Below are 26,491 nucleotides of genomic sequence, written 5' to 3'. Positions count from 1 at the left end.
CTGCTCTGTATGTGTTGATGGGTAGTGTAATTTTTAACAAAATAAAATCATATTTCAGAAACTCTTGATATGTTTTGTATGCAAAAATCTTAAAGTAACTAAAGATATCAAATTAACGCAGTGAAGTAGTAAAAACATTATTTCCTTCTGAATTGTAGTGGAGCAGAAGCAGAAAGTGCCTGAAGTAAGCAGAGTAAAAACTACAGTACTTGAGTAAATGTACTTTAGCCGCCACTGCCTATGATTCATGTGCCACCAGTAAAACGTGTTTGCTGTTGCCAAATTTAACTTTTAATCTTTTTTAATGGCTGAATGAATGAAGCTGCTTCGGTTCCAGCTTTTAAAACAAGTCACTGACCGACAGGGAGGCTGAAACTGAAGGCAGCTTTGTACATAACAGGATGTCTCATAGACCCGAACTGTTCACACACGATGTGGGAGGATGAGGCGTTGAAGCGTCATTAAAGGTCAAGTTTTAAATTTCAAACCTGCATTATATTTTATTTTTAACCCCTGACATTTCAGATAGCAGCACTGATTACAATGACTTCCCATAAAGTGAAACTGGTGCTCTTACTGCTGAACTCTGCACAGCTGTTGGCTTCTTTTTAGCCTCCTTTAGCTAACTGTTTTGGTTTTCATTACTAAGTTTTCTGTTGCAAATTAGTTATAAAAGGTGCTTCTTGACAGGAGTCATTGAAGACAAAGCAGAGCTGAAAGGAGAGGACACGTTTGTGTCACCTGTCCGGTGGTCTGAAACACACCTCCAGTTTGTTTGCTAGCAAGTTAGCCGAAAAATAATAACTATGATCTTTATTTGCAGAGCGCTTTACACAGTGCTTCACACAAGGAAACAACTTCACAGCAAACAGATCGTAAAGATAATTTAGAGTAACAAGCAAATAAAAGGGCCGTCAATAAAGAGCAAATAAAATCAAGAAAGGCTGGACAGTAAAAGCCTGATTAAGAGGAGATTTGAAAGAGGTCACTGCGTCTGCACAAACCTTCAGGGGCCACGAAGGCCCTCAGGGTCCACTGTGCAGCAGTTAGCTTGTGCTAATTTGAATTTGGCAGACCCCCAAGATGGCTTGTGTGTAGCGCTCATTGTTTAATTGTTTAACAGTCTGAAAGCCAAAGATATTTTATTTACATCCAGAGAAAACCAAATCCTCTGATGAAAAAGCTACAAATGTTTGTTTTTTGCTTGAAAAATGATTCAAATGTTCACTGATTATCAACAATGTTGCTGATGAATTTTACGCTTGTTGATTTCTGGCCAGATCAACTTAATTGTTTCAGCTCTAATAAACATAATTGCCAGTAAGGTGGGAAATATATACAACGGGCCCCGTGGCGTATTTTCAGCCCAGGCCCCCACAGCTGGTCACTCCTGTCGCGCCGCCCGTTAGTGGAACATTCAGCTTTTAAAATGTCCAATTTTTTATGGGTGTTTGGTGAAAACTTGTCATCATTTATATATTTATAAATGACACTAACTGTCCAAATGAAGATATTATCAATATCATTCACTCCACTGATCCAGTCTAAATAAAACCTAGAGGGATGATGCATTTGGAAATTAATTCTGCTGTTTAAAAACGTACCAACAATTTATTAGCCCACTAAAATGTCACTTAGAGGGACGGTGCAGCTTGTTACTGATCGGCCAACAAGGCTGTCTTTATTATTGGTGGTCTTACTCTGATCAGGGCAACAGATGGTGTATGAAATGGCAGGATGTTTGGTTCTACTTGTCACATCGGCTCGTTGATCACAGTTTAGGCGTTCATCTGGAAAATTGCCACTGAGTCAGCACAGATCGGTAACCAGGGGGACAGTATGCAGCTGAAGTTGTGAAAGTGTGTGTGTGTTCACTGCAGCGTCGAGTGTGTGTGTGTGTGTGAAGCGCCTACATGTAGTTGATAAATCTTTATTATGATTATCATTATAACTCCACTCTTGTCATGCTGAATGCGCCTGCCTCCTCAGAACTGCAGCCTAAGCTGATGGTTCATCAGCGATGTTCCCAAAGCTCACCGATACACACACACACACACACACACACACACACACACACACACACACACACATGCTGACTTACTGCCTCCCTGCCATGGGCAAAATATAAACTGTCTGCTAATTAGAAAGCAATTAAACAAGATTATTGGAACAATTAATTGTCTGTCTGTGGTGTAATTGGAGTGTGTGATGGAGCTTCTTCCTGTCTGATGCAGCACACAGTAGGGGAGAAAAGGGTAAATGAGCCATTGTTTCGAGTGAACATTTTCAATGTTAAACATGGACTGAGAAGAAAAAACAGACTATGTCATTTTGCATTGGCGTGAACTGATGGAGATAAAAGCGTCTGAATGAAATACCATTTTTGCTACTTTTTGTGGGTTTTATGGAAACATCTCTGTGTACTACAACCCTCTGTGCAGTAGTTTTCATTGTTAGTGGCAGGATCCGCCATTCCTGTGCTATTTCAAACAGAAGACGGATTCACAGGAAAAGATTTGTGCATTTAATCCAGCGTTACTGTTTGTTGTCTGATGTCAACCGCCTCCCTGTTTTCACAAAATGTGAAGATTAGCATTTAGCTTACACAGCGGCACAAACGGCTCATCAAAAATGCACATTTGAAATAAGCTTGTGAGGCAAACACGCCGCACAGGTTTCTCCTCAGGCAGTCCTTGCATTGTTCAACACGGCACTACGACAGAGGCCGCTGCTTAATCAGACTAATGAGTGTTGACGGTGCCCAGGTGTGAGCATTGTTTCCTGTTTGGACCTGAAAGAACCAGGAAAACAAGATGCTTAAGTTTAAGAAACAGCATGGGAGCAGTTAACAGCAGTTGGTGACATTTTAAGAGCTGATGGCAAGACCAGCTGTTTTGTAGTTTTTTCGCCTTTAAGTTACACTTATTTAAAATGTGCCAAATGACTACAACAGTCTCTCAATCTTCTGGTGGGAGTGCAGCTGATTTAACTCCTTCACTTTGCTTTTTCTGGAGGCAGGCTCCATAAATACCACACACCTGCACTATTATAGGCTGCATAAACCTGCACGTGAATGATCAGCGAGGGCTTTTGTGAATGAATTTCTTTCATAACTCAGGGAGGAACTTTTCAATTAGCCAGCTCCACCACATCACTGATGCCCATCATTTCCATGATTGGAAACGGCTCGGTAGACTCAAGCTGAATAGTCAGGAGAAGGGAAATATTTCCTGCAGTATTTATGGAACCACCTGACTGTAAACTGAATCTCGTCTGTACCCAACTGATGTATAGCTGTCTTGATTGCATATTGATTTAAAGCATACGTCATATCTATACAGTTATCAAAATGTGTTAATTATGAAGATGATGAGTGTGTGATGAAATCATTTAGATTTGCATGATGAGGGGAAAATTTCACTCATTAGCTGCATGATTACGCAACACATTTCACCCCCAGAAGCTATTAATTTCAGTCTGCATCAGTTTGGGATTTCTGCCATATGAGCCAAAAAAAATGTACTGATTATATCTCTTAATGCAAAGTAAAGTACGTGTATGTGTAGTTTACACCACCAGAAGAATATAAGAGTTTGTATATAATGTCCTATTATCGCCATTACTTGTGCTCATACCTGCAAGATATATTTACACCTGCACTACGTCTACTAGTGCCACCATTTTTGGAGGGTAGCGCACTGGCTGTCATTATCTGTCATTAGTCAGCTATTATCTGCCAATTGTTCATCATCAGAAATGTATAAAGTACACGTACAAGAAAAAAACATTCATGTAAAGAGTGCTATTACAAAACTGAAGTTAGTTAATGATCGGATTATCTAATGTTATGCTAACTGAATGCTGGCAAAATGTTGGTTGATAGTACATTAATCTACAAGTATCTAGCAAAATGAACCGACATTAGCATTCAAGAAGCTGTGTGGCTTGCCTTTTCACCTATACTGACATAGCTGAAACTAACTTTTGCCATGAAGCTAGCCTTCACTAGCAAAAGCATAAATGTTAATTGTCCATATGTTGTACTCTACTGCTGAAGGATCACTGTATAAAGTGTTAACAGTGACAGCAGCTAAAACATTTTACCCGGCAAGCTGAAAATGTTAGCTAGCTAACACTATTTGACAGTTAGCAAATAACATGCTTCTATCTTCAAGCGCATGTTGTTTGTCTTCAAGCAACACAATAAAATCTTTATTCTGTTATCTTGTACATTTGTTTCACTTAAAGTTTCTTGTCTCATAATGTCAAATAAACTAAAAAAGTGGTGATAGCTAGCTTTGCGTTAGCTTGCCAGCTATCTGTGTTTCAGGTAAGCTAGCAGACCACAGTCCTCCGCTACAGCCCACCATGCATGGATTCAGCGCTTTTATCCAAAGCACTTTTCAGTCATTCATCCATTCACGCACACACTCATACATCCAATGATAGCGGACAGGAGGAGGTGGAGGAGGAAGCTCCCGCTACACCCCTTGAGTCACAGCCGCCCCGCCATTATCATATTAGGAAATTTGGAAACGTTGCAGGGGGAAATACAAAGGCTCAGATAAGTGATTAAATGTGTGCAAAGAGTAAAAAAAACAGGAAAAGTAAGACAGATAAAATGAGCCAGTGGGAGATAAAAGTAAAGTACATTTTTAATTATTCTATCAGTGATTTGTCGTAAAGGGAACGATTTGGAGATTGAAGTATAAAGCTTAATATTTCTTTTTACACTCCATTTTAATTACTTATTTATGCATTTAAATGTATTTTTGTTTAATAACCTTTTATAACTTTTTCTCAGTTTTTGTGCTCATGACAAACTATTACTACACAAGTATTCCTGTGTTTAATTACTCAACATACCACCACCATACTGGTGAAGGAAATGAAAAGAGAAAACCAACGGCATGCAGAACACTGACATAAGTAAGTAATCTGCCGCTTTATTGATCTGGTTAGATTTTCTCATCAAACATTGGATGAAGTTTTACCGAAAGTCTGTCCTGTGGATAATAAGCAACTGTGATGAAGGCAAACATTGTCAAAGCCTATGACAGCGAGTACAAATATCCCTTGAACCCACACACACTGTCAGAAGAGAGTAGACAGAAGCACTGTGGATAATTTACACCCACAAAGAGTATAAAGGAGCTTTTTGTAGATTGAAATTTTGGCAAATCATCGGCATAATAATGAGTTTTTGAGTTGCCAGTTGGGTGGGTTTAACTAGCAGGCCAACTGATAGTGCCAGGTAGACATCAATCACTGAAAAACATCCAAATAAGTCAACAATTGCCTGATAATTCTTTTCATTTTCTGGCATTAATTGTGTTGTTCGTCATGGCAAGCAGCCATCTGGAAGGTTAAATTAAACCACAAAGTGAGATTGCAAATTGTTTTAGACAAAAGGTCAATTAAGGTTTCTTCCTTCCCCTGAACAACTGTATTGAATTTATCACATCTTATCCACGAAAGCCTCTCAGACGGGGGAAATCTAAAGTCTTTTATGAGTCTGTCACGAACAAACAGAGCGATTTCCTCCCCCGCTGCAAATGGAGGAAGAACCGACTGTTTGTAATGTTGGACTGAAATCCAGGAAGAGTGTGAACGAATTAATTTCAAGGCTAAAAGAAGATCCTCAGTCATTAAAGCACTTGAATAACTTGAGTAAGTCACAGAGGAATATTATGGATTTATTTTAGAGGAGATTTTCTCATGGAGACATGGGTGCCTGCTGATAGATAATCCTGCTCTCGAGACTCATGTTTGTTTACTTAAAACAAGAGGATTTTGTAGAATATACACAGATACACTGGATCAGAGCTGCGGTCTAATTCTGATGCAGGTCATTTTCTTCACTCATGGTGCGTTTCTGTTCACCTGTTTTCATGCACATTTCTAATTTTCTTAGAAAAACAGCTGGATGAAAATGCCCAAAATTAGAAAAGAACTCACACTGTGGTGAAAAATTGACATATCCATAAAAGTAAAATATGACAAAGTGCAAGAGAAAACATAATAAAGCTCCATGAAACTTGAATTCAACTTTAACTGAGACTTTAACCTTCTGCAAATTAATACATGAACTTACCATAAATATCATATTTCTACCATGTTTTTGATGCTATTTTCAGTTTCAGAGGTTTGGCTGTGGTACCTTGTTACAGCCTCTTCTTCTGCAATGCTTTGATGGCGCCTGGAGAATTAGCACCACCAGCTGTTTGTTCTTGTAATGGATAGAAACATGGAAGAATTTGCATTTTCTTTCGCTGATTTTTGTTTGATTTGGTTAAAATTTGACTTCCATGGGGCGCCTCACTGGCTCACCTGGTTGAGTGTGCACCATGCAAGCTGTGAAGGCTGTCCTCAATCAACCCCCCCCAACCCTCCCTCACCTGCTTTCCCTGCCTCTCTCCAGCTGTCACTATCAATAAAACACAAATGCCAAAAATAAAAAGAAAATGGAAACCTGTCTGTATTTACTGTCAGTCTGGGGTTGTTCAAACAGCATTACGAAGTTAAAATTCAGAGACTGACATCAGCAGAGTTACTACAGTTTCCTCTGCAGCCAAAGGTCCTCACGTCACCTCAATCAAATCTAATTCATTTCCAAGATCAGGTCGAAGCTAAAGCAGCACGGAAGCAAGAGCCGTAATGTGGAGTGATTATGTTACGAATTGACCAAATGCGTCATTTGTCATGGCCCTCAGACAGACACATTGAGGCTTTTCAGATCTGACGCCACTGTGTTTCAGGTGTGGTTCGGTTACTTTGATAAGGTCGGGGAGCGACTGCGGTCACGGTGAAAAGACTCCCACATCAAAGTCCAACGTTCACGCTGTGTCCTCCTTTTCACCAATGGACAAGAGTCATAATTCCTACAGCTGCTGGACGGCTTTGTCGCTCTGTCCATACTCATTAATCAATAGCTTTGATGGGCAAGTTGGAACTGCTTATGTTCACATGTTGGTTTCTTTAATGCTTTAAAGGCTTTCAATCAAATCAGTCATGCAAAAGTTGCACCTGAACATCAATTCAAATGTGTTTTGACCTTCGGACCACGCAGGTTAAACTACTTTTTCATGTCGTTAATGGGATTCAGGACGGTTGATACTGCGTCCTGTCATGTTGTTGTAGCTGTTGTGCCGTTGGTGCTTTCATAATCTCCTAATTAATCTTTTTACGTATGCAGATGATGTAGTTATATTTCTGCCTGCAGAGCTGGACTGCAACATCTGCTGTGTGGAAGCTCTCAGAGTCTGACCGACTTTAAATTTCAGGCTGAACAAAGCGAAGCCATGAAAACTGGCTGTGATGTATTTCCAGAGTGTGGAGGTGCTATTGAAGTGAGCAGTCAGATCAAATATCTTATCAATGATGTGGTAAATGATATAATAATTTGCACTTTGTACTCTCATATGAACGTATGTGAAGGTCTATCTGCTCCTGAATCCTGTCCAACAGTTCAACACATACGCTGGTGTGATTGATCTGCTGACAACGATGCCATCAGGATATTGTGTGTGCCAAGATTTCGTATTACTGCTGGTCATAAGTTCTCCAGCGTAAATGTACCCTCATGGCAGGCGGGGATAAGTAATCTCATGTATGGATGGATGTGTACAGTTACGGGAGAATAAAGTCCCAGATGGACAACGCATGGACAGATGGCCAGAGGACGAAGTGAAAGTATAACATAGTGCGCTCTGACAAAAACCTGTTCAACTCCACTTTTTCAGCCTGTTCATGAGAGATTTATGAAGCTGTTTGGTGCAGCAATGAAGCACCAAAGGCAGGAGGCCGACGCCAGCAAAGTGGTCTCAGCACCGGACTCAAGACAAAGACCAGCAGGAAGTACTTCAGTTCTGAATAACACTTCACTGTATTGGATTACTTTAAAGGAGTGCAGCACTAAGTGTGCTCATAACGCCACAGCTCACGCAGGCCTGCATCAATCACAGTAATGCAAGGGAGGGTCTCAGACTGAAGCAGGTGTCGGTTTTTCCCCTGATTAAATGAAGGTATCATAACAATGCTTCATTTACTGAGTGAGCAGAGTAACAAAGAGCACAATGTCTCCGTTTTCTCTTTCTTTTCATCAGGCTGCTGTGGAAAAACACAATAGCTGCATTTATTGGCTGTTACACCTTCAGGGAAGGATGAAGAAAAGAAATAAGGAGAAAGTAAAACTGGTTAGAAGAATCTCCTCCGTCTCCTCACCTCAACTTTATTATCATTACTGGACTCTAAAAGCCAGAATATCTCTGACATCCTTCATGTCTCTTTGATTTTGACAGTTCTTTATTTAATGTCTCTCGTTAAGTCTCCAATTCTACATCATCGGCGTACCCACCGAACAAACGAAGCTCACAGGTGTTTGCTTTATGTTCAACATATTTCTGACACCACTGATTAACCAGTGCTTTCTTTTGGCTGATATGACTTAAATACTGAATTACACATCTTGAAACCTTTTTTAAACAGAATCATAATTCCCCAGTTTCTGAATGTCAGGTGCATATCCCAGGTCAAACGGCAGTATACTTCAGTGTATTAGAAATATTATTACTTATACTACACTTTTACCTTTTGTGCTTGATTTAAAGTATGTTTGACGTGTACTTTTAACAAGTGTACTTCTAAATAGATGTCATTAAGTTCCACTTAAGTGTATTAAAGATGAATATACTAATTCTGCAATACTTAAAGTGGTATTTCAAAGTACTTTTAAAGGGTGTACTAGATTACAAATACTTTTAATAGTAACAAAGTGTACTTATGAAACATTATTTTCATGCCATTTGTAATACACTAACAAGTGTACTTTAATGTCACTTCATTTGAAGTATATTTAAGTATATTTCCACACATTGGTGACATAATACAATTGCACTTCAAGTGTGTTTTGAAAGCTTGTGAATCCTGATTTGTAAAATTTAAACACATTATTTACACTTGAAGTGATACTCAAGGACTACTCAAGTACAATATTACTTCACCTGATAATGCACGTGAAGTTGTTTGGTAACTACCAAGAACATCAAAAGAAGCTTAACTTTGGCACCAGACCAGTTTATTACGACAATAACAGTTTAGCTGTTGTTAAAATCCAGAGCCGAACACGAGCGCTCCTTCGTCTTCACGGGCTCTAACTCACACCGACACTCATCCATGCAGATCATTCAGTGGTCGTACTGAACTTTTCATCGTGGCTTTAACGAAACAAAGAACAAAACTGCCGTCAGACTTCAGGTACACCATCAGAGGAGTGAAGATCACAGATACATTTACACCTTTTCAACATCTGGCTTAAATGCATCTCAAACCTCCTTCAGAGGTGGTTTGAATAGTCATCTTTGAGTCTCTTGGAGACATTCACACTTTTTTGAGATCAGATCTGATTCGCCCAAGATGCAAGTGTAAAGTGAGTGTTCAAACCCACAGATTTCTATCATATGACCGCTCACAGCCTCAGTGAGAAAAGCATGAAAGAAAGTGAGTTTGAGTGCGTTTGTTTTAGCAGCAAACTGCTGAGGCTGAGAAAGTAGTTTGGTATTAAGTGTTTTGGTAAATGTGGTCAGTTCCACTGAATGAATGCGCATTGTCCTTATTCACTGTAATAAATGAACACGCTAACACTACAAGAACAACCACAGGTACTGATTATACCCCAGTCTATTTAATGATGGAGTGCAGGAGGTTTACAAGGGTTGGGTTGTTCTTGCACAAGTGCAGCCGGCCATCTGTTATCTCAGCGCAGTGATAATGTTATGGTGCCTTTTCACCTTCTTTGGAAGGACTCATTTTTCTTCTCACAGCTTTTAGTTTTATCAGAGGGAGAATAATCCAACCAAGTAGCCTCGAGCTGTTAATTTCACCCAGGCACATCCTCTGCACAGCTTCAGTTTCATGACCGGGTAGAAAATAATTTAGGAATAAACGTGGAAATTGCTGTTCAGTCTGATGAGAGCGACGTGATGGTGCTGGACGATATGAAGAAGCTTGCTGTGAGTGCCGTGGATCCAATCTCACGAGCAACCAAGAGCAGAGTTTAATTTGTCACATGTCTGCAAATGTAAAAGGTTTTTAGTAAAGAGGCTTTGTGAGGGCGTCTCACAACAGGAAACTCACAGATGTCTCGATACTGCAAACACTGTAGTCATGACAAAAATATAGCTGCTGCGGCTTCTATTGTTCGCAGAATTAGGATGATTTCAGAGGCAATCAAACAGATATCTGCACGAGTTCTGCCTTCAGGACATAATGACAGACTGCTGATAGGAGATTAGAATACAGGCAGGTAAACAAGCAGCAAGTAAAAGTCCAATCCACATTATTAAAAGCAGCAGTTAGAAATAGATTGAGAAGCTTTTTTAAAAAGTTCAAACCTGGTGCAGCCAGCGAAGGGAAAACTTTGACAAACCGACTGTGTTAACATCTCTGATAAAAGCTAAAATGATGCAGGTGCTTTGAGGACGGCTCCAAGTGTGTGTTTCATTTTAATCAGCCTTCATCACAGAAGACGTTTTGACATGTCACAGAGGGGAAGGTGCAGGCGTAACTAATAAAATTAATGGAGATTTGATTTATCTGCTTCAGCTTCACGACTCTGATTCTGATACTAGCTTGTTCATCTTATTAGTAATCTGTGAACGTGTCCAGTGAAAGTACTCCCAGTACTGTAATATCAACCGTCAGAGAGCATTTAACACTGAGACACATAACCTATGCTGTAATATCAACTTAACGTCAGCAATGTCCAGCACTCCATCCCTCACTATGAAGTAAAACTCAGCTGATGATGCAGGATGTTGAGGATTAATGTTACCTATCAGGGGCTAAAGTTTAAAGAATATATCCAACAGTAATTATTGTATTTCCGTTTTCAGCTGAATCAGGGTCGATTTCTCACCTTGTAAAGTTGTTAAAATGAGCCAGCGGTTGCTTACTGACACATTAGCATCGACTCTGGTTACCTGACAAATGTCTAATATCCAAAGAGCTCTGTGTTTTCTCTCTATGAGCAGCCCCTCATAAAGTTTTCTTAACTGGTGTTATTGTAGCTTATCTCACCTTATCTTAGCATGAATACGCCTGTCTTCAGTTGTACGTTAAATGCCGAGTGAATCATTAACATCACGTTTAGTGCTAGAAATAACTATGTAATTAAGAGACACGTCATGTAGATGCTTCAACACTAGAAACAACAAGTGGGGGGAAAAGGAGTCCTTTAGCAACAATGGCATGTTCCTGTGAATCACCGCTCGCCCTGCAGGGCTCATCCTCTGCTTTTTAATTGCTTTTAAGAGTGAATGTGGTAAAACATGCCAGTTCTCTGTGATTGAGGCAAAGCTCCTTGAAGCGCCGCGTCCCACAGGACATTAAAAAGCTCCTCCAACCCCACCTGCTCACTCTGGTGCCTGCAGCCTCACCCACAGCAACATCCAGCATGACAGAAGCCCCTCATTAGGGAAGAAAGCACTTTTCCAGCTTCAGCAGTGCTGTGACAGATCTGGTCTGGAACTCAGGACTGAAAACTTGCCTTTTATGCATTTTTCATTTTTCACTCTGGTTTTTATTGGTAACTGGAAGCATGCTGTGGCGGCGGCATTAAGTTGCTGTTTCTGCAGTGAGCAGCTTCTGCTTGACCACAGAAAGACGCCGGGGTCTCTTACAATGCGCCGAATGTTAACGTCACTTCTTCTGCTGAAGAGAAGAATTCAGAGTCTGCACAGAGGCATCAGTCAGTTGTCAAGATGTGGCGACGGCAGCTTGGCTGCTGGGATGGAAATGAAAGCCTTTGCCACTTTTGTCCAGACTGGAATATGTGAACATTTGGACGGATTGTCATGAAATCTTGTGCAGACATTCATGCTCCCTGGAGGATGAATACTGAGGACTTCATTAGATTGACACTTGTGGTTTTTAGGGAAACTCTCTGCAGCTACTGAATGGATTGACATGAAATACAAACATTCATGTTCTACACATCATCAACAAAAGCCTGCAAAACTAAAGACATTCCCAGCATAAATAATAATAATCTTAAGATTATTTTGTATATCTGTGTTAACAGAGACACAGCTGAATGTTATTCTCATTCCAGTGGGAATAAATCTCACATCAACGGATGATTTTTTTTTTTCTTTTAATTTTCGCTGATACTAGGATGTCCTGAATGTGTCGTAAAACGCTCCAGAACAGTATATCATGAAATATTAATCACAGCACTTATAAATATGAGCTCCCACAGTGTGAGTTATGCTGCGCGTGAGTGCAGGAACGCCAGTAAGTCACCCACCCAATCTCAATCCAAGGTTTTAGTGCTGCACGCTGCGCCGAGGCCGGCAGCATTTCTGCAGTCTGTGCTGTCTGTGAAGGTCTGTCAGCTTCATCTGAGGCACGTCCCAGAATCTGCTCTGAAAAACACTGACCTTTAACCTTTAATGAGGGTGATAGTATGTAAATATCTGGATTGACTGTGTATTTAACAAATGACGGTGTGATTATCTACAGTTGGTCTAAAATACACTGCACCAATCAAGACCTTTATATTAACAGTGTGTAATGTGAAAGAGCTCATTCATTCAGTAATGAAGCCACTTTAAATTAAACATCAACTGAAGCATTTTAGCCTCTTTTAGTTCATCGTTTTGGCTTCCACTTTCCAACCTCATTTCCAGCCTCATTCGATAGCGACAACTTCAGATATAAGAAATATTAAATATTTAGTCATTCGCTAATTATTTAAAACTTTTCTAAATATTAAAGCTGCACTTGCCCAAATTCCATGAAGGCCCAGCCCCACTCTGCCTCTGATTGGCTTTTTGTAACTCTAACCAAGAAATCAACACTAGCCAATCAGAGAGGTAGTGGGCGGGTCTTTTGGACTTTTTTCAAACTAATGGGGTTTATGAGTAATGGGCCATCAGAGCAATGGACATTTAGAATTATTACCTCATTAACTGATGAAGTTGAGCTGCATTCATGGAAAATGCTATGAGAAACCCGCTGAATACTGCCTGCACAGCACCAAAGTGTACAGAAACAAAGTTAGCCACTAGCTGGCGAATAGCGAAGCATTTAGCAGCTAAAGCACCATCTCCCTCAGGAGCTGATGGAGACCAAAACAGAGAAAAATGGACAGTGAACACTTAATATTGGTGATTCTGTCAGCAACTATTCCCTTTACAAGGTGATAATGTGTCAATGTTGTGTTAACAGCTTGTTCTGCTGGTCCAAAAAAAGTTTCTTCCCTCCTTGTTACAAAAGTTGCATGTGTCAATTTTCATTTTGCAAAACCAATACCAACTTTTCTTTAGTGTCAGATACGTCATGTTGAGCCAAAACGTTGGAAACGAAGTGACACGTGGAAGAACAGGATTGGAAACTTATCACTCCACATCATCCAAATGTCACTCAATCCCAGGAGTCAGTGCCAAAGGCTGCCATGCTGCAGCATCTCAGCGTGTGTGGTACTGTACAGTGTGGTGATGTTAAACAGATCAGTAAACACACCCACGCAGTATAACCTGCTTTTCCCCCCCCGAGCGCTGACACAACATGAAGCTGCTCAGTCGCCCTCTCAGCCATATGCAAGATTGTCTCCCAGGCGGCTTGCTGAGTGCAGGCTGTCACTCGCAGGAAGGTTTGCCTTCAGCTATGCTGGCTGCCGAGGGGCCACAGGACGGTGGAGCTTATTACTAAACTATGTCGCTGTCACTCAGTGCAGAGATGCCGGGAGACGAAGAGGATGGAATGGTTAGACCTGCCCAAAGAGGACCAGCAAATCCTTCCCAAGGATTTTACATTTGAAAGTAAAAAGGTTTGAAAGTGGCCACACAAGCACCACAAACAGGCGGATGGAGAGTCAGGATCTGTACTCAAACACGGTAAATAAGCCCCATCGCCCCATTGATCCGGAGGAGGGAGGCTCATCGGTGGCAGCTCATGAGCTGTGGCCCTGCTCTCAAGACAATGCAAGGCCAAAAAAGTTATGAATCCCCTTAAAGGAATCATCCACCCCGAGAGACGTCAAGAGTTCTGATCGACACAACGCATCGACACCATCCACAGCAAAAACAAACATGATCGGACATTTTTCCATTTCCTGCACAGCGTGAGCAGCTTACCCACATGTGCAGCTGGTAATAAATACAAACTGTCACGGCTAAATAAACAAACTCTCAGCACTGAAAATGTTTCATGGAGAAAAATTAAAAAGCGTCACATGACCGGAGGCGTTAGTCACCTTCCACAGCAAATCAATCGTTTCTGTTTCAGCGAGACTGCAAGTTGGAAGCCATGAAATGACGGCCAACATGCTGGAATTAAGGCCCAGTCAAAACTGCTTTGGCATATCCAAAATTGAAATCCTGGCACTAAATCTGACAGAGCGTGTTAATCTGCCTCAACATCCACCAAACTGGAGTTTTTCCCTTTCATCCAAGACTCAGGAGATCATTAACTTACTACATCATACAGTGTTTGGCTAAATAAAGCCCCGTTCATGACTAACAGTGCGTGAAGCGGCCTGTGGTGAGACAGGCAGGCAAACAAAGCCAATACAAGCAGGCAAGAATCCAAAAAATCAAGACTCAGGCAACACCTGGAGAAACAATGAGAAGGCTGATGAGAGACAGGTGAAATAAATCAACAGTCACACAGGAAGTCAAGCAAACAATGACACAAGAGGAAAACTCTTTCAACATAAAACAACACCCAAAACCATCGTTGTTGTTTTGAATGAAGCCAGCGTGACACATGAAAAGTCCTCTGAAGACAGCATTAACGACAAATCCAAACTTCTGTCTGCCTCTGTTTGAAATATAGGATCATTTTTTCGGGACTAACCATGTAAACTGAATTAAAGGCCATGATGAAAGCTTGTCAGCAAAGGGGGAAAGGTAGCACATGGTCAGTTTTTCCAAATTGCAGTTAAATGTATGGAGGCTTTTGTAAAGTGTGTGCAGCCTGAAGAGACCGTGGAGGCTGCTGTCCATGTGCTCCACCTCAGCTGCATCTCTTCAATGCTAACAGCCTTTTGTTTGGTGGAGATCATGCAGGATAAAAGATCTGTTATGCATTTCCCTCCAGCCTGAAGGTAAATGTCACATTCACACGCACCCACAAAGGTTCAGGTGATATATTGGTATGTGAATTTTCTCACGGAGCATATTGCATTTTCCAGCTCTCTGGATCATTTTGTGTATTGTTCGATGCTCAGCGGTGATATTGCAGGTGAACACGGGATTATCACTGCACACATCTTGAATAAAAAGAAGAAGAATAACAACAGCACCCCCTCCTCTTTTGCTTTTCTCTAGTCTCCGTGCATCCCGTCTTTTCACATATATTCAGCCTCACCGGGTGCTCCCATCACAGAAGTGAAAGGTGACAGGCCAAAGGCTGAAGGCAGCAAAACACAATTAATATTCATCTCCCAAATGCTCGCTCCCAGTTAGTGAAAAAAAAAAACCAAAGCAATTAACCTTCTGTCCTGGACGTGATGTGTGGGCAACTTAACAAGGATGTTCTCTGCTTTTAATTACTCTCCAAAGTCGCAGAGCCCAACCAGGATTAAAAGTTATTTCGAGGTAAAGTTAGCAGTGACAGGAACGTGGCCACTTGAGAGATAACTGACATCGGCGCTTACAACGGGAACGACTGTTTTCCAATGTGCACCTGAGTGGAACTCAGAGCAGCGTGCGGCGGCGCTTCTCCGTCTGCCAAGCGCAATAACAATTCAATTCATATTCAAATTCAAACTCAGACAGTTCGTGCAGCAGAGTAAACCAGCAGTCAATAAGGACGAGAATGAATATCGTGGATGCCAGCAGACTGTCACGACCCTCCAAGTAATACTCAGCCAAATTTAATATTCCATTATGAAGGCGATGAAGTCCGGTTGCCAGTGTATTTCTGCTTGAGCCGTTGTTTACGAGCCCTGAGCTGATATGAATTTTGAAGTATTTATGATGGACGTGATAATGTAGCTGTGAGGTGAATGCAGCCACGCTTAACGAGCAGCGGTGGACGAAGGATTCAGATCCTTTAGTTAAGAAAAGTACTAACACCGCGCTGTGAAAACACCGTGAGTACAAGTCTAATCAGCCAAATATCAAAAGCAACAGTACTCACTGTGCAGTAAAATGTTCAGCGTTTTAATATTATATCTGATGTTTTTGGAGAACCACATATCAAAATCAACAAATTTGGAGATACAAGGTTTACGAGGGCATGAAAAGCATGAAAATATAACATAAAGCTGCATAAAACGTAAATACTTGCAGTACCAGTCAAAGGTTTGGACACACCTTCGAATCCAATGTCTGTGAAGAGTTTCATTCATCCAGCTCATGGTAATCGTTCACACCTTGAGATCCCGTTCACACCATGACTCATGTGACCTGAACGATTCCCAAGGTGTGAACGATCCTGCAATGGGATAAATGTCTGGTACTCCACCTTTTAAATCACCTTCTCATCCAGTCTTTATCATTATATTCCACCGCAGCTGGAAGGATAATTAGTTGTGTTAAAGTTGTTCGTTCACACAATTATTCGGTCAGTTCTGATAACACAACATCCTGACTTGTGTATAGAAGCATCTTCCTCACTACCTGCCCTCATCAATATTTATGCGTACATCAATATTCTGGTCTGTTGGTTACAAGTGGAGCAATAAACCTTGAGTGAAGGGGTGTGGAGATGGAGTGTGTCCTGTGAACAGCCCACACAACGCTGCTACACGATGAACTAAAGCAAACTGTGGACAGAAACAGCGATCACACACTCAGGAGTGACGTTACATGAACACGCCTGATTAAAAGTCAGTCAAGGCTGCTCAGTTTCAGCCTGACTTCCACTTCCTGCTTTTCCAAAAACATCAGTCGTGCACGATGGAAAAAAGATCATCACATCAGTTGATGATTGTTGTGGCGGTGTTCTTGAAGGCTACATGTTATTATTGTATGTATGATGATGGCAGCTTCTTCCAAACAGAAGGTGGATCCACTCACTTTCACTTTCCTCTGTGCACAGAAAGAGATTCAGAATTGTTGCTTTTCCCTGATGCAGCAATATCACTAGAGTATTTCTCAATATGAGATTTGGAAATGCAGCAAAGGCTTATTTATTTTCAGATATATGCATGATCCAGCTGATGCACACTGCAGAGCATGTGGCTACAAAGAAGAAGAAAATAAGAGCTTGTGGTGCTCTTCAGACAGAATTATATAATATGCTTTTGGCTTCCTAATTAGATGTTTTTTGTCTGTTCTCTCTCATTCCTCGCAGCTGATTCCAGATCTCACAGAGGGCTGAATTTCCCCTAAATTCCAGCACTGTTTCTTTTAAATTACTGTATTTGATCTGTGTTTCCTGCTCATTTCATATGGCTCATTGTGGCAGAGATGATAATAAATGAAGGTGTTCAGGAACTGATATAAAATCTGGCTACAGGAACAGAATTCATGATCCCAGTTTAGTTTATTCATGCAGGACAAAGTGCTTTTTTTTTCAGTTTTATTACAGGCAGCCACTGGCTTCTTTGGTCTGATTTAATTCCTCTTTATCACTGCGCTCTGCATCATCAATGCAGTGCAGACTTTTCAGATCTGTCTGTGCTTAATCTACATTACCGTGCAACAATTTAGATAAAGATCACTGCAGACTTGATGCGTGCTGTGAATTATTGCACATGTTGAACTGATTTTTGGAAAAAAAAAAAAAAAGGGGGGGGGAAAGGTGTATGATGATGTGCATGAACTCTAGTTACCTGCATTTCCTGTTTTATTTTGTAATAACTCTTCTTTATGCATTCCCATACGTTTTACTTCCTGTCATTGTTCAGTTTCCCGCCAGTTTTATCATCACCTGTTGTCAGTTATCCACTCAGTCCTCCCCATGCTTATAGTCCGAGCATACCCACACCTGTTTGCCAGGTTGTCTTTGTTCTCCCTGCAGACTAAAGTAAGCAGGAAAGTTACTTGAATGTTTCCCCTAAATCTTCTCTAGATTTTTGACGTCGAACCAGGCGACAAAAAGTTGAATGTAGCCTCATGTTAGTTCTATGCCAATTAACAAAAACTGTCCTTTTAACATCTGAAGAATGTTAAGGAATAAACATTAGTCAATAAACGTTTGCACAACCAAGAAATATTGTTCCCAGAACATTTTGGGATCCAGATTTTGCTGGAGAAGGTCATTTCTGATGCTGATTGCTGACGGACTCTTGAGTCGACTGATCATTTAATAGAAACAAAGCTCAGTTCGTTGATATAAATCATGTTCGTAGTGTCAAAATTGTTAGAAATCAAGCGAGGCACTCCTCATTTTGAGCCTCATGGTGTCAAATGTAAAAGTCTGGTTGCTCAAATACTGACATCGTATGAAAGAGCAACACATTTCCCGACATGCTGAAGGGAAACGATGAATGAAGAGCAAACTGAGTTTCAAAGGAGAGTTGAACAGCTTAATTCACTTTAAGTCTGAAGTTTCTTTCCATTCATTTGACCGGGGGGAAATAATCCTGGAAAACATGGAATATTTCTGCATGTATTCAAGGTATTAACACTGGAATAATGCCCTGAACATCAGTCTCCTCCATGTTTCCCTTGTTGCACAGACTGGGTGAGGACAGCTTGATTATCCCTGCATGCATGTTATGTTTGCTAGAGTATTTCTGCAATATTATTTCCAAAACTTTCAGAAAACAGCCGCCAGTGTCCCTCTGATTGGGTGGGTTTTTGTGGAATATGAGTGGGAAAAAGCAAAGTAGGGAATCAGAATAATGGGCTGCTTTTTTTGGGAAGAGCCCCTCTGAAAAATGTACCACGCTGACGATATTTGTACAGCTTCCCCTCTTTCAAAGATCAGAATCTGAGTGATTGTTTTCCACAGATGACACATTATGGAAAGAGTCACCATGATGTCGTCTTTTGTTCGGCTTTACTTTCAGCTCAAGCTTTGATTTAAAAACACATTAGCTGCTGTTGCTGAGGGAATCCATCCATTCATTCAAACCACCTGCATGAACAGCTTCATCAGCTCAAAGCTTCATTACAGCAGCGTCAGCCTCGTGTCTGGGGGACAGCTTGTCGTTTGCGATTATTGAATTCTCAGACAAAAATGCAGCTCACGTCAGAATTAATCGCTGTAAACATTCAGTCGGCAAATGTTGTGCCAATGCTAAGAGTCTTGCAGCAAATCTGCATTTCTACTACATTCACCAGAGATTATTCCAAAAGATCCTCCAGGTTGGGAATTCAGCGCCTTTTGGCAGCTAGCATGAACGTTCTGCGTGTCAGCTGCATGTTAACGGACGCTGACTTAACATCGCACCACCAGGACTTGATTTTAAAAAGGCCAAAACTGACACTGCAGAAGTCTGGTCTCATTTTTTAACATATATAAATTAAAAACATATCAGGATTCAAATATTCTTACCTTTCTCACTTCATTTACGTGGTGTTTAATTTGCTCTTTGAGCCCTGTTCCTTATCTTATTGCTGTACCTTACTTTATTTATGTGTCCAGATTTGTTTTGTTTTTGTGTTGCATCATGTTATTTATCTTCTGGAAAACTTAATAAAAAACTTAAAAAGTAAAAACCCACATCTTGAAATCCACGATGCAACCAGTTTGTACTGAAGCAGCTCATGACCTGATAAAAGTCCCTGCTGAGCCGCAGAAGACGTTATAGGACTGTTTTCACAGCTGGGGCGTCATAAAACTGTAACACTGGTGGAAAGACACTCTAAGACAGCTGTTCTGACTGAAATCCATCCAAAACGTAAACAAACAGCCGCCTGTCCAATTATGCCATCCACACGAGTCCATTAAGAGATCTCACTAAATAGTTAAAAGTCCTGAATTAAGACTTAGAGAGCTTTCAGAACGCAGACACACACACTCACACACACGCCTGCACACACCGACCAACACAGCACATGACAGCTAACACAACCCTGTGTGTTATTCCCCGTGAACCTCAGTGAACTGTCTTGTCTTTTCATTTACTCACACAGATGTGGAGCACTCGCCTTTTAGCTCTGTTTTTGTTCTCCGCCGCCTCCTGAGGGCGAGCTGAGCCGCTAAATGCTCTGAGAGCTTTTTCATGATGCCTGATCGACTGTAAAGAGGCTGATGAGAGCAGTGAGACTGAAGCAGAACAGTAACCTGAAAGACACTAAACCCTCCGTACAGCTCGATGAACCCTGTCGAAGGTGAGCGAGCACTTTGTGCCGCTCGTCCTTCACTTTGCCTCCCCTCATGATCATTACCTTCCTGCTATTTTCCATAAATACCATTGTCTTCCTGTCTTTTCCTTCCTTCCTGCTAATCATCACATCACTGTCACCATCCTCAGCCTCCCCCGCCTCCTCATTTCCATCACGACCATCATCATCATCATCATCATGCTAATCACTGTGTCACCGTCAGTTAACACCAGTCGATGTGGAGATGTGGTTCAAAATTACATCCATACAGCAAGACAGAAACAATTATGAGGCTAATAAGGCGGCGCAGGGATTGTGACTGATGGATAAAAAGCCATTTTATGAATTGGTTATAAAGCAGCTGACCACTCCTTCCTCATTTATTTCAGGTCATCTGAGCACAGGAACGCAGCGTCCAATAATAAACACATAACTGGACCGATGAGGACGTACAGCTGACTGATGATTGGATCAGAGCCCAACAGGAGAGCCTGCAGTCAAGGAAGAGGTGAAGAATTACACGAATGTTTAAGAGTAGATGGAAAATAATGCTCACTTATTAATTATTTTGTGTGAAAAGGACAACCTGTGTTAAGTTAGATGAGTTGATATGTATTAAAAGATAAATAGAAAAGCAGTAGCAGACAGTCAGCATGTATCCATCAGCTGGTTTTTCTGCAGGACGGCTGATTAAACGTCTCAGCGTGGCTGATCCACGGCTGTCCTGAGGACTTCAGCTTGGTTATAGTCACACTTAAAAACCTTCAACAGTATAAAGGAGGCTCACAAGAGATTTTATCATGGTGAAAAGCAACTTCTGGCATTTAGCCTTCCAAAATTAAATGGAGGACCTGAGATCAGTTTATTGGCGCCATTAAGGGAAACAAAGTGTTCGCGTCTTGTCGTTGTTGTATCACTGTCGCGCTTTTAAGGTCACTTTTCAAACTGCTTCTTGTAGCTGCAAACAGGATTAAATGATAAAATAAGTCATTTGGTTTCTCGTTACAGCAGAGACTTGGCATTCAGATGCCTTTTGGTTAAATCAAGCGACACTGTGCAATCCTCCCTCAGATCAAATCAAGACAACTACATTATGGCAAACCTGCACCATTAAAAGCATGCAGAATTAGCTATTAGCACTTCCTGTTTGCAGCGTAGCCATGGATGTAAGGACACGTCTCACTGGATGTCTTTGATACCGAAGAAAACTTAAAATCATGATTATTCTCAGTTCTGAACTAACAAAAACCATCTTTTTGCTATGATTTTAAACAGATTTCTGGATGTTTAATCTCACCAGATATCAAAGATGTGATATCTTACAAAAGTGCGTCTATCACATCTCTGCGCACCCCCAACTTCAGCGAGGCACACCTCCCAGTCTGAAGAGAAAACACCTTCCACAGCTCATTGTCTGTGGTTTCACATGCACCTGTAGTCCAAAGCACACATTTTGAATTACACCGGTTATTCAACCATGAAACTTCAACAGAAACTCTACAACGCAAAACAAAAGTAATAATTAGCGACATTACGTGTTTCATTGACCTTGAAACTCCATCAGCGAGCGGCCTGTTTCTACAATCAGCAGCCTGAGATGTGAAAGCACACAGTGAATTCCAGCCCTGTGACTCACAGTCGTAGTGGTGTTTCTGTTTGGTGAACACTCAATATCAGACTGATCCAACATGACGTCACGGGTGACTGTGTGCAGACACAGGGCAGTCGTGTGTGTGTGTGTGTGTGTGTGTGTGTGTGTGTGATAGCACTGAGATCATATTTAACATCAAAACCACGCTCGTCTGTTCAGGGAAGTCTGCACTTTTTAATCTAAATATGTCTGCTGCTCTCACTACAGGCCTTCCACGGGCGCCCTCCTCGTAGCAGAGCCCTGTGCATCACGCTTACTGCCAGTTTTAAAAATGGTGGCTGGAGATCAGCTGCAGGCAGCAGCTGGGATGGAGATGACAGGTATCCCGAAGCTGCAGGTAGCGGAGCCTCCTCTCAGCACGCTGCCTTCCTTTAACAAAACGCTTTCCCATCTGCAGTCGGAGAGGCAGATTTTCAAATGTCCTTCAGGCTGGTTGTGCTTTTCACTCCAATAGTGAAAGAAAACAGCTGAAAGGGCACTCAGGTTGATTTGCATGTGCGTTAATGAATCTGTAAATAGACACTTAAATTAAACTTAAAAGCCATCTTGACTTTTGAAAATATGAATTACAATCTACAAACGAAGCTTTCCTTTATATCAGTCCTTCTCCTTGCAGCTAAATTAAAGCTGCTTTATTTGATTGTTGGCCACATGGGGGCAGCAGAAAAGCGTTAGCAATCAGCTGGTCGCCTGACAAATGTAAGTCTAGTTTACTCTCCTCTCAGCTCTGTTCTGGCCTCTAAAGCCTCCTGAGCGGTTTGGCTGCCGAATGCTCCACCAGCTTGCTGTTAACGTCCCTTTTGTCATTTTTAACGCACACAAATATTGATGAGAGCATCAGGGGCTGCAGAGCTGGATGTTAAATCTCAGTTTTTTCATTCACTGTTGATATAACAAAATATGTATGGTGGCAGCGTTAAAGGCTGTACATTCTGCTGTAAGCAGGAGAATAAATCCCCGTCATCAATCCTTTGCTGAGAAACTGTTTGGACTAACAGACATTTGTACATCACACAGGGAATAACGGTGAGTTTATGTTTAGCAGCTTCCTCCTCCACAGTCTGGCGTTTAGTTCCTGTGTGTCCTGCTTCTTGTCTCGTCCTGTTTATTCATGTGTTCGCTCTCTGTGACCGCTTGCTGTATGACTGAGGGACTCTGGGAGTTTGTCTGCCGCATGTATCGGTGCGCCTCCCGTCTCTTTTCATTTCGGCATGTCAGCATCTGTTAACATCTCCGACTCCCTCCCTTCTCATGTCCGGTGCTAGCTGATGTCCGTTGGACCGAGACGGTGCAGATGTCCTCGGGATGTCCACCCCAGTGTTCACACACCGTTTATTCCACAAATTCTGTTATTAAAATTTTATCTGACTTGGCCAACCGCTGGCATTCATTGCACACCTGACTGAGTGGAAGGAGAATCCTTCCCTGTGAGGTCTTATGAGGTTTCTCTCTCTTTTATGGCCACACTTGGGGATACAGCAGCATAAAACCTGGACATGGAGCCATTTGACATTTAAAATAAAGGCTACCTTACAAACTTTTGTCGCTCATGCTGTCATATTTTGTGTAACTTCAGTTCTGTATCACCAAATTCTGACTGAACAGAGCTTGAGGACTGCTTTCATGCACAGACCTCTTCATGCAAACAAATCTAAACAAGCTTATGACCTCATGATGGTTTATGTGCACAGTTTAAGAGCACACCCTAAACAAAAGAAGTGTGTGTCATAACAGTGGACAGCTTGTCTTTGTTACTTCCACTTGTGGCATTGAGTCAAAGTGGTGAAGAGATGAAGAGGCCGTACGACACGTCCAAACATCTCGGGCAGCGGTGGTAATATAACATCACGCACACACTCCACCATACGTAGCGGGCCAGAAATAACACTGGGTAGCATTTCTGTTGACACTTATCGGAGATTTCCTCTCTTGTGTGGTCGCACAGATCCCAAAAGGCCTTAAAAGCCAGACAGTACAAACACAATACAAACAGACACAGCTGGTGGAACGCGGCGGCTTTCCTGAGATATGAAACCAACAACCTACCAAGAAAAATGATGGTCTGCTTCCGCGCTGCCTTGATCTTTGAACTCTCGTGCTTGGGGGCTCTTTGAGGTCCGTCGATGGCGCCTTCCACGGATCCCATGGGCCTCCGAAGGACGAGGATCATGGCCCGGCACATGAAGGCCACGCAGATCAGCACGATCATGTAGATGATGAACGCCGAGAAGATGCTGCACCTGTACATCACCCAGCGCTCCCGCAGGTTCGTACAGAAAGTCAGATTCTGGACGGGCGTGTCCTGCAGGGAGGGGATGTGTCCCTGCGTTCCCGTGGCAAACAGCAGCGGCAGGGCCACGAGCAGGGACACCAGCCAGGCGAAGGAGATGAGGGCAGAGGTCCGTTTCCCGCCCAGGGCTTTGAAGCGAAACGGGTGGCAGATAGCCACGTAGCGCTCGAAGCTAAGCGTGGCGACGTTGAGGATGGTTGCGTAGCTGCAAGCCTCGAACAGGAAGTTGTAGATCTTGCAGGAAACGTTGCCCGACGCGGACGTGAACGGGAACCAGGTGGCGCTATAGAGCTCCACGGGCATGCCGATGAGGAGCACCAACAGGTCCGAGCACGCCAGGCTAACCATGTGGTCGGTCACGTTCTTCTGCAGGTAGCCGTTCCGCTTCAACACTTGTGTCACTCTGATAGTGACTGAATTACCCACAATCCCCGTCACCAGGATGAGGCTGTAAAGGACTGTCAGGACGATTTTGACGGGGTAGTTGGGTTCCAGCTCCGTCCAGTCCTTCTCATCTACTATCTCTATTTCCTCACTCATGGTCGAGGAGAGGCGAGCTCAGATTTTCCAGGTACTGATTGTTTCCCTTCGGCTTATCAGCTCTGCTGGGCGCTGTCCCCGTGATCAGAGCCAAGATCCAGAGGTGAGCGGCTTTCCAAGATAACAGCTTCCACTGAAGACTTTTCTTTGTCCAAAGTAACTCCCGAGTCTTCAAGGAGAGTATTCCAGTGGTGAGAAACTCAGAATCATAAGAGGTGTGTCAGCACAGCACCAACTCCTCACTTCTGTCCAGTATGTTCTGTACGTTCAGTGTCTTATCCCCAAAAGTCCTGCATGTGGCCCCAAGCCTGGTCTTCTCTTCCCATTCCTGATGATCACCTGGGATCTCCGAGGGTCCTCGTGGGTCCTCGTCCACAGTCCTGCGGTTTCACCTCAGTCTGAGTTAAGTGTTAGCCAACACTCAACTCCCACAAATTTCCTCCTCCCACCTACGAGGGCAGGGCAGTTAAACATTAAACACGACGACAGGCAGCGTGATGTGCTTTCCCTTCTTATCATGAGTGATTCTGTGCCTCTATTTTACAGAAACACTTTGTTTTTAGTTATAGTTGAGATTAGAAATGTAGTAAAATACGCATGGAGAGGGTTACAACATGGAAACTGATGAGAAAAACATGAGAAAAATGCGCTTTGACAGAATTAATCAAACTGTTTGATTAACAGTCTGTACTTTTGTTTGGTGATAACAGCAAAGATAAAGGTGGAGAACCTGGAGGAGAAAATCAGCATTTATAAAGACAAGGAAGTCTAAAGTTTTGGCAGGGAAGTTGAAAAGTTCAAACAGGAACCAGGCTGAAGCGGTCCAGGCGTGCTGAGGTGAGGCCAACATATTTTCCTCAGTCAGAGATAGCGCTGCCATTACCAACTCCTACAGACACAGAATTACGATCAGCTGATAACATTTGGACGTTGATAAAATAATACTCACGGAGCTCTCAGAGACTGGTGATTCAGAGATAATGACTAACTGTTCGGCCATTTTTTTCTTTTAAACACTGAGAAGAACTTTAGCCGCATTAACCCTTCAGCCATCCTCACCCACACGTCTGCTTTAACAGACAGTCTGCGGTCGAACCTGATTAAATAAAAGCTCTGAGTGGCCTCTGCCGTGATTGAATATTGTCAGATACCGTCAATTAACCCGCCGCGCTCTGCAGCCAGATGTTCACTGTCAAAAGTGAGGAAAGTGAAATCGAGGCTGATTGCTCTGTGTGACGCCGAAGCCTCTTAATCTACGTCTCAGATGTCTGCGCGTAATTGCATATGGCTTGACAATTCGTGTCTTATACCTCAGTAATGAGGTGCTCATGTGTAAGAGATTGTCTTTGAGATCCGTGCATCAAGTGCAGCGTCGGGCTGCACGCCACAAATCTTCAACAGCTGTGAGATGTTAAAGGAAATGAGGGTTGACAAATATGAGAGCTAATGCCTGATTATTTACATTACAAAACCAGTCACGCGTCGGAGCAACAAGGACGACTTTTAGCCTACATGGAGCTGGTTGCTTCTGCAGGATGAGAAAATATGAAAGAAATTAAAGTAAAAAGTCTTATTCACTTAAATCTCTTACAAAAAAATGAGAAGATTAAAAGGGGCACACTGTAGTTTGACCTGAAATGCCTTCGACAAGGCCTAAAACGTGCACTGCTTTATGTAACAGCAGCTTTTGCTCAACATTTAGGCCACAAGTCTGAATCAGATGATGCAGTGGTTGCGAGGCATGCCCTGTTTGAAGAAGAAGAAGAAGAAGAAGAAGACGTACTG

At 42.2% G+C, this 26,491-nt stretch overlaps 1 protein-coding gene across 1 annotated transcript in view; it reads right to left on the bottom strand.

Moving 5' to 3' along the window:
- Nucleotides 1-24,825, bottom strand: part of gpr39 (G protein-coupled receptor 39) — a 29,883-nt gene extending 5,058 nt beyond the window's left edge. Inside the window, exon 1 of the mRNA XM_070976589.1 lies at nt 23,872-24,825. Within this exon, the coding sequence (XP_070832690.1) occupies nt 23,872-24,706 (835 nt within the window). The 5' untranslated portion in view covers nt 24,707-24,825. The remainder of the gene's footprint in view (nt 1-23,871) is intronic.
- Nucleotides 24,826-26,491: the final 1,666 nt, after the last annotated feature.

The sequence above is a fragment of the Chaetodon trifascialis genome, chromosome 12, assembly GCF_039877785.1.
Source record: "Chaetodon trifascialis isolate fChaTrf1 chromosome 12, fChaTrf1.hap1, whole genome shotgun sequence".
In the NCBI taxonomy this organism is placed as follows: Eukaryota; Metazoa; Chordata; class Actinopteri; order Chaetodontiformes; family Chaetodontidae; genus Chaetodon; species Chaetodon trifascialis.
The sequence above is the reverse complement of the archived record's forward strand: the minus strand, read 5'-3'. Positions and strand labels throughout refer to the sequence as shown.